The 8,928-nt window shown below is 53.3% G+C and overlaps 1 protein-coding gene across 1 annotated transcript in view; it reads right to left on the bottom strand.

Moving 5' to 3' along the window:
* Positions 1-5,445: 5,445 nt before the first annotated feature.
* Positions 5,446-8,928, bottom strand: part of CCDC105 (coiled-coil domain containing 105) — a 17,840-nt gene continuing 14,357 nt past the window's right edge. Inside the window, exons 3-7 of the mRNA XM_046671195.1 lie at positions 7,213-7,411; positions 6,651-6,817; positions 6,422-6,517; positions 6,220-6,333; positions 5,446-5,694 (exon numbers count right to left, since the gene is read on the bottom strand). Of these exons, the coding sequence (XP_046527151.1) occupies positions 5,446-5,694; positions 6,220-6,333; positions 6,422-6,517; positions 6,651-6,817; positions 7,213-7,411 (825 nt within the window). The remainder of the gene's footprint in view (positions 5,695-6,219; positions 6,334-6,421; positions 6,518-6,650; positions 6,818-7,212; positions 7,412-8,928) is intronic.

The following is an 8,928-nucleotide window of genomic DNA, read 5'->3' as shown; positions in this document are numbered from 1 at the left end:
CTTGCCAGCTTCATTCTTCTCTTTTGGAGAAATTTCCTTGTTTTGTCCTCCGGGACTCCTTGCTTTTTCTCTGTAGGTGTCTCCTTGTTCATCTTTCTCCAAAAGTAGGTTTTAAGTGTCCATGTTCAAATACTTGGAATCTGTGAATATGTTACCCTACATGGTAAAAGGGACATTGCACCCGTGATTAAGGATCTTGAGATGAGGAGATTGTCCTGGATTATTGGAGTGGACCCAGTGAAGTCACAGGACTCCTTACAGGAGGCAGGCAAGAGGGCCAGAGTCAGAAGAAGGACATGTGATGACGGAAGCAAAGAGTGAGAGTCAGACAGGGATTTAGAGATGCTGCTGCTGGCTTTGAAGGTGGAGGGAGGGGCCAGGAGCCAAGCACTGCAGGCAGCCTCTAGAAGCGGGAAAAGGCAAGCAGATGGGTTTTCCCCCAGAGCCTCTGGAGGAACTGTGGCTCTGTGGACACACTGATTTCAGCTCAGTTTGGACTTCTGAGTTCCAGAACTGTAAGGTCTAAATTTGCATTGTTTTGAGCCACTAATTTGGTGATAGTTTGTTACATCAGCAATAGGAAATTCACACAAAAATGAAAATGGCTGAAGCTCAAAGTCTTGGAAGGGGCGGGGGAGAGCTGTCTGAGATGATGGGGGGCAGGAGAGGGAGTCCGCAGTGAGGTCAGATGGCTATGGTTTGAATGTTTGTGCTCGCCCCCCCCCCCCCCCCATTCATATGTTGAAACCTAACTCCCAAAGATGATGGTATTAGGAGGTGGGGCCTTTGGGAGGCAATTAGGTCCTGAGAGTGGAGCCCCCATGAATGGGATTAATGTCCTTATAAAAGAGACCCCACAGAGCTCTCTGGCCCCTTCCACCATGTGAGGACATAGTGACAAGACACCGGCTGTGAGCTGGGAAGAAAGTCCTCACCAGAATGTGACCAGGCTGACACCTTGAGCTTGGACTTCCCAGCCTCCAGAATTGTGAGCAAAAAATTTCTGTTGTATATAAGCCACCCAGTCTGTAGTATTTTGTTATCACAGCCTGAATGGACTAAGACAGGAGGACCATGTTCCAGGGGCAGTGGGTGCTGCTGGTGGTGGTGGCAGGGCAGCGACCTGCTCTGTGGACTGAAATGCCTGTGCTGGCTGAGACGTGTTTGCACATTACGGGGAAAGACAGCAGCAGGAAGACCAGTTAGGAGGCTGTAGGACCACCCAGGCAAGAGCTGATGGTGGCCTGGACCAGAAGGTGGAGGAAAAGAGACAGATTTAAAGTCATTAGGAGTAATATCAGCAGGGCACTTGATTGCAAAAACTCTTCTCCTAGTGCTCAGCATAGTGGCTGGCTTCAGTTGATGCCACCAAATGATGTTGATCGAGTGACTAAATGAATGAGTTGGGTGTGCCCAATATCTAAGGGAGAAGTTGTAGGACCAAATTATGACTTTCATGGGCCGGAGACACTTTCCCCTTCCTGGGCCCCTTCCTCCATAAACAAATATTAAAAATGTATTTAAAACCTGCAGTGGTATAACATATATGAGTCCCTCGAGTGCTCAGAATCATTTTTCAGAAAGTAGGTCGGTGGGCACCAGGGGCTGGGGGAGGGGCTGGGGAGTCAGTGTTCAGTGGAGACACAGTTTGTTTTGCAAGGTGAAAAGAGTTCTGGAGGTGGACGGCGGGGACGGCTGCACAACAATGTGGATATGCTTAATGCTACTAAACATACACTGGAAAATAGCTAAGATGGTAAATTTTATATTATATGTATTTTACCACAATTTAAAAAATGGAAAAAAACACTGCATTGGTATAAAGATGAAAATAATCCAGGCTGGATTTATTATTTAATAATTTTAATTTTTATATTATATAATTATATGACATATATACTATAGAGTATAAATATATAGTATAGATAATATGCAATATGACATATCTACTTTTATATATTCCTATGTTTCCTCTGACTTTAAAAGAAATTAAAATTAAAACGTTTTTGTAGGACATCCCTCAGTGTTGGCTGTGGCCAGTGCAGAAATTGGCAGCAGGGAGGGAATGCATCTCGGACACTGGCGTGCGTGAGACTCCCCAGGGAAGCTCACTAGAAATGCATATTCCTAGGCCCTGCTCCCTGAGATTCAGATTCTGTAGGTCTGGAGTGTGGCCCAGGAATCTGTGTCACTGACAGGCACTGTAGGTGTTCTCATGCAAAGGGTACCTGGACCATTCTTTGGGGGCAGTGGTGTATCCCCATGTGGGAACATCCCCACACAATTTAAGTCCAGACTTAACCCCTCCCTTGCTGGGTGGCATTTGAAGTATTGCCACTGCTCTGAGCCTATTTCTTCATTGCTAACTTGGGGATGATGACACCCACCTGGGGGTGTCATTGAGAGGCTCACCCAGTGCCCACGACTTGACCTGGGGCAGCAGCTGAAAGCTCAGCTCTGAGGCAACTGAGGGAATTGTGCAAACGCTGTAGAGGAACATCGAGTGAGCTGAGGTGGCAAACGGGCTGTGCCAGCAAGGACGGGGATGGCAGGTTGCAACCCAGAGGGCACGGCATTGTATGTGCGGGGAGTATTTGCATCCCAGGCAAGGATTATGGGCATGATGGATGAACAAAGATGCAGGCAAAGGGACAATCCCTGACCCTGGGGAGGATCAGCAAGAGGCTCAAAGTCGGCAGGGTGATGGGGGCTCTGGGCCCTGGGAGGATATATGGACTGCACCGAGGGGCTCCTTTTCTTTTTGGCTTTGACCAGTAGGGAACATGGGCCAACGAAGGGAGGAGGAGGAGAAGCGTTTATTCCCCCAGCATCTACACGGCAGCATTGCAAGTCTGGCTGCCTCTCACTAACTTGTCCCTTCAGATTTAGGGGTGGCAAAGGTGGCTCCCCACAATAGCTAGCACTCAGGTCTTGTGCTACCCTTTGAGGGTGCCCTCCACCCTGCCTACACCTTTGAAAATTCAGTCCATTCTCATTACCCGTGGTAGTTGTGTTCTATAAGGTCTCTGAGTAGTGAACCATGGCTTCCTGGGGAGATTTACAAGGGCAGGTCCTTGTGAGCCTCTGGTCACAACATTTTTGTCAACTGATCAATACCTTACCTTGTTTTGTGTGTGTTTCTGTTTAAAGACACTTCTTTACTATACACTGATGATTCATTAGCACTGAACTCACAGCCAACAGCACTATAACTCGTGCCCGAACAACGCTTGTCAAACACATGCTTCTCTGTAAGTCACTTCCCAGCCTTCTTGCACTTGGGAGCACTAGACAGCACTTCAGCACTATCCTTAGGGGATGTTGTAAACAGAACAGTCACCAACAAAACTCACAAAAGCAGGAAAAAATGTGGCACTGAGTAGACTGTGGAAAGGACATGTGTAGGTATGAGAGCTGAAACAGGAAGGGAGAGTGTCACCTTGTTGGACCTTGGCTGGGAACGTGTACACTGGGCCCGGCCACTAAAATCTTTTACTGCTCTGTGCACATCTGCAAATCACTGTGAAAGTGCCACAGTACTGATTTTTGGGGTTATGAATAAATTTTAGTGATTTAGGTGAATTCACAAATATGGAATCTGCAAATAGTGGGGATCGACTGACATCTCTGTTAAACTTCCTTCAAGTTGGATGTGCTCCCTTCTTCCTGTGGCATCCTGATTGGTACAAGGAAGAAGTGCATGAAGAACATTCCCAGGGAAGACTGAGCCCCAGGGAGCATCCGGTGACCCCTGGGCTGTGAAGTTCCCCTTGAGATAAGGGAACTGGCTGGGATGCCCAAAGGTTCTGAGTGAGATACAGCTGGTTTGATGCCCCTCCACCCCCTCCCCAGCTCTACTCCTTCTCAACTCTGTGATCCTCGGCAGGCAGTTCCCTTTTCCTCTGTATTTCTCTGTCAAATGGGCATAATTTACCCCATCTCCACTCAGTTGTCATGGGGACCAATGAAGATGATGGTGAGACCATGGTTGATGCTTGCAGTGCGGAGCAAAGGAGAGAGCATGGATTCAGACCCGGGTGTAAATCCTTGTTTGTCCCTTGCTGGCTGTGTGACCTTGGGCAAAGGAGTTCACTTTCTTGAGCTGCATTTCCTTCTCTGTAAAATGTCAGCTGGACTACTTGTGTCATGTGACTGGCTGGCTTTGCCAAAAAGCTAAGGTTCATGAGGGCCATCCTCGGCATATGCATGATCAGTTCCAAGGGGGAGGAATGTCTGCTTTGGTCTTTGCCATTTCCCCTAACAGCCTCTGGCACAGAGCAGGTGCTTGGGAAGTATTTGTGGCTTGAATGAACCCCCTATTGTATGTATGCCACACCCTGGAGTCTCCCCCTGGAGAGAAGATAATTCTCATAGCTTGTTGTGAGGAGCTCTGTGATGGGACAGTGTCCAGAAGGCTGTGAGAAGACAGAGGAGAAACTGAGCTATGCCTGGATGGGCAGATGCAGCCAGATGGGCTTCCTATAGGAGGCCACACTAGATCTGCATCCAAAAGGACCATTTTGGCTGCACCTGATCAGCTTGTGGGCTCCCTGAGAGCAGAGACCAGTCAGCTCCACTCACTGCTGCACTCTGTGCCTGGCTCAGAACCTCACACTTGTAGGGTCTCAATAAACCAATGAAGGATGCTGTGAATCTTGAAGGAGCAGTTTCCCCTCCACCCCAGAGGTAAATAGAGAAGAGGGCAATGGGACTATCGCACCTCCCCACCTGAGCTGCCTGGGGTCTGGGAGAATGAACAGCCTCTGCTAGAGAGGGCTACTGGGGAAGCTGCATCCTAGTGTGTGTGTGTGTGTGTGTGTATGTGTGTGTGTGTTATCAACAAAGGCAGAAAGCAGGGGGAACCCATGTCTGTCTAAAGAGAGGAGGACAGAGGGGAGCCCCAAGTTCTGCCTAGAGTGCAGGCTCTAGAGTCGAGGACTAAAATTCCAGCTCTTCTACTTGCCAGCTATGTGATCTTGGGCATCCGCTTAGTCTCACTGTGCCTCAGTGTCCTCAACTGTAACACGGGGATGATAAATCATGGTGCATTGCAGCCACCATGCTACAGGCCTTACACACATGAACCTATCGATGCTTACAACAAGCCTTTGAGGTGGGTGCTGTAGTTTTTCCTGTTTTACCAGTGGAGAGACTGAGGCCAGAGGGGGACTGTGACTTGCCCAAGGCCACACAGCTTGAAATTGGGGAATCGGGATTTGAACCCCAGAAATCTGGTGTCCAAATGCATCCTGTTAACTTCCAGGATACCCCCCTATAGCGTGTTGCAGAGTAAACGATAGATACACAGTAGGTGCCTAACAAATGATAATTATTGTTATTTTTGATTGCTATAACTCTGCTGGAGGGCGCTCCGAGGGAGTGTGGGTGGCAGGAGGCAGGGCCGTTGGGCCGAGGCCCCGCTCCCAGGCCTGGCCGGGGAGGCTGTCACTGGGTGGCGGGGGACTCGGCGCGCGGCGGCGGCGTGCGCGGGTCCCAGTCGCTGACCAGGCGCTGCGCCTGCTCGTAGCACACGTGCGGGTGCTGCTGGCGGAGGCGCAGGCGCACCACGTTGTAGTCCACGTCACGCCCGATCTTCTTGCAGTTGAGGCTCCAGGTGAGGTCCTTGCGCTTGGCGAGCAGCTCCTTCAGGTTCTTTTCCATGTGCGAGATGTGGCGCTGCACCTTGTCAGTGCCCTGCAGAGGGGGCGAGGGGGCGAGGGGGCCGGCCGGGCTGGGGGACAGAGAGCCGGAGCGGAGGGCGGGACCCTGTCTGGGGTGGGCGGACACACCTGGGCCAGGGGTGCGTGTGAAGGGAGCACAGCTGAAGAGAGGGCGGGCCTCGGATGGGGAGGGACACACCTGGGCCAGGTTTGCTTGGAAGAGAACCCGCGAGAGGGCAGGGCTGAGGGACAAGGTGGACCTGGGATGTGAGAGAACATCTGGGCAAGGCGTGCATGAAGGGGGAGCCTCCTCAGGGGCGGCCTGAACTAGGGGCTGTGTCATGAGAGGGTGGGGATGAGGCGGACAGGGTGGGGATCGAGGGGACTTATTTGGGACAGGTGTGGGTGTCGGAGGGCCTCCTCTTGAGCAGGAGCTGAAGGACAGACTTGGATGAGGGGGTCTTCCCTGGGCCAAGTACGCTTGAGGAAGGACTCTTACCAGGGCGGGGCGCCCTAGAGAGCTCGGAGAGGCGCGGAAGGGGGACGGAGAGGGGCGTACCTGGGCGAGGCGCGTGGCCTCGGGAAGTTGGGTGCCCACGTGTCTCTGGTACACGCGAACCAGGGGTCTATCCAGCTTTTCTCGAGTCTCCAGGTGACTTTTTGACAGAGGACCCTGGCAGAGTGCGGTGTGCGGAGCAGTGAGGCCCAGCCTACGGGGCACCCCTGGCCTCGCCCCCGCAGGCCCTTTCCCCAAACCATACCTTGATGAGGTCGCGGGTGATGTACATCTCCTGGTTGAATTTCGTGCACCGGTGGATAGTTCCCCTCATTAGTCCTAAGGTCATGTTCATTCTTTCCTGGGTGGGTGGCAGCCCAGGGGCTCACACCGGGTTCTCGTCCCCTCTCCTCCCGCGTCCCCCGCCTCCCTCCGCAGTACTCTCCCACCCTGGCCCCCAGCGGCCAGCTAGGAGCCGAGCCCGCCGCGCCCACCATCAGCTCCGAGGTCTCGCGCGTCTTCTTTGCTATCGAGGCGCACACGCGATCGCCGATCTGCTGTTGTTGCTCCTGGATGTCCTCCTCGTTCTTTGCCATTTCTAGCAAGGTGTCCTTGGACTCCAGCAACAGTCGCTTGGCTTCGTACAGCGCTGCGGCACACTCTGTGGGCGGGCGGGACGCGCGTGGGGCGCCGAGGCCCTTTCCCCCACCCTGGCTTTCTGCGTGCCCCTCTCCGTTCTAGGTGGTGGTGGGCCCTGGGCGAGGGGGCTTTATCGGGGGACTGGCAGAAAGCCCAGGGGAGGGGCTGTGAGTGGGTTAGTGTGAGCAGCGCCTGGGAGTGCCTGGGCGAGTGTTGGCACGCAGGCATGAGTGTGGGAAGCAGGATTGCGCAGAGGGAATAGCTAATCAAGGACGTGGGCTTGGCTGGAGACTGGCTTTCAGGTCTCTCATTTGCTCTAGGGGGAAAATTCCCCAGGGAAAGGGGCAGCTGAGAAGTAGGGGAGGGCTGGGCACCAAGGGCATCCACTATAGTGGGCTCCTTTCTGTGGGGGCCTACCTGGGGTATAGGTGCCCACAGGGTCTGGAGGTGGCGTTTTCAGGCCCTGAGTGCGGGGAGAGGGGACACGGGAGAGGTTCACCCATGAGTGGCGGCCGGCCTGCTCCAGAACCTTGTCCAGGGGCTGGTTCATGAGGTCTACAGCTTGGAGCCTCTCCTTACAGCAGAAGACCAGAGTGTCTCGGCAGGAGGCCAGGGTCTGGAGGCAAGGAAGGAGAGAGAGGCAGGGAAGAAGGCAGAATGTGAGCTGGGAGGGTGGAGGTGGGGGTGGGGGTGGCTGGAAGTGATTTGTCTCCTGAGGACTGCAGAGCGAATCTGGGTCCAAACTGACCCTCTCCAGCTCTTGTTTTGACGGGACAGGAGCAATTTCAAAGTGTTGAAACTCAGACATCCCACCTTCTCACCCTCTGTCCGGAAGCCTTCAGTAACCCTGGTGGGGGGGGGGGGGGAAGCAGTAGGGGCTGGTGGCAGCTTCCCTGTCTTGGGTGTCAGTCGGTTGGGTTCTGTGCCTGGCCCCCAGAGAGAGCCCTTCCCCCATCCATTTCTGCGTCTGTGAGGTGGAGAGGAGCGTGGGCTGCACCTGCGCCTCGGTCTCCCTGTGCCATCCCTCCACTCCTCACCTGCATTCAGGGCTTACCCCACCCTCACTCCTAGCCTCAGGGTCTCCCTTCCTCTTCTCCAATTAGTGTCAGGAGCCCTTGCTGTCCTCAGAGTCCCTTCCCCAGGATCTGTTGCATCTGGAACCCCCACCCCCATCCAAATCCTACTTACACCATTAAAAAATAAAGCACATTGCATTTCTTTGATACTTGCAATTATTTGAAAGTTATATTAAAACAGAAGTCTTTCTGCATATGTATATACCCATATAAACACCACCCTCATCAAAATATAGAGTATTTCCATCAGCCTAGAAATTTCCCTGGGGCCCTTTCCCCCTTCCTGCTAAGCTAGCTGCCTTGTAGGTTCGTTTTGCCTGTTCTTTGAGGGGTTGGTAAACTACAGCCTATGGACTGGCCGGCTGCTTTTTGTAAATAAAACCATATGGAACACGGCCACACTCATTCCTGGACGTATCCTCTCTGGCTGTTTCTGTGCCTCACTGGTGGAACTGACTATTGTGACAGAGACTGTGTGGTGCGTGAAACTCAGAGTACTTGCTATCTGACTCTTTAAGAAAAGCTTTTGAAGAAGAGCCAAGATGGCGCCGTGAGTAGTCCTCTTTGTCTCTCGCCCTTCGAGTCTACAATCATTTGGACACTTATCGCTTGACAAAGGATATCCAGACAGCATCTCAGGACGTCTGAGACACACACGCGACTATACATCGGAAGGCGGATGGACTTTCCTCCGGGAGGAGGTGGAAATAGGTGAGGGCTCTCCGACCCCGACGGGCAGCCTGGTACCTGCAAGTGGCTTTCTTCCAACGGACGCCCCCAGAGGATCCACGCACGTCTAGGGCAGGAGCGAGAACACAACAGAGGAGCGACGCTGGAAACAGGTGACCAGAACCCTACCTAAACCCCCTGCAATTACTCCTAAACGCAGAGGGAAACTTTGGAGTTGCACACCTGAGCCCGCGGGGAGAGTCTCTCCCCGCCATTGGCGGGGGGATCCAGCCTGGTGCTCGGGGCGCCCGGAGGGTCCCAGAGAGAGACACGGAGGGCACGGAGATCTCCTAGCTGCCGTTGCCCGCCCCGTGGGGCTAGGGATTGC

This window comes from Equus quagga, chromosome 9 (assembly GCF_021613505.1).
Source record: "Equus quagga isolate Etosha38 chromosome 9, UCLA_HA_Equagga_1.0, whole genome shotgun sequence".
Classification (NCBI taxonomy): Eukaryota; Metazoa; Chordata; class Mammalia; order Perissodactyla; family Equidae; genus Equus; species Equus quagga.
The sequence above is the reverse complement of the archived record's forward strand: the minus strand, read 5'-3'. Positions and strand labels throughout refer to the sequence as shown.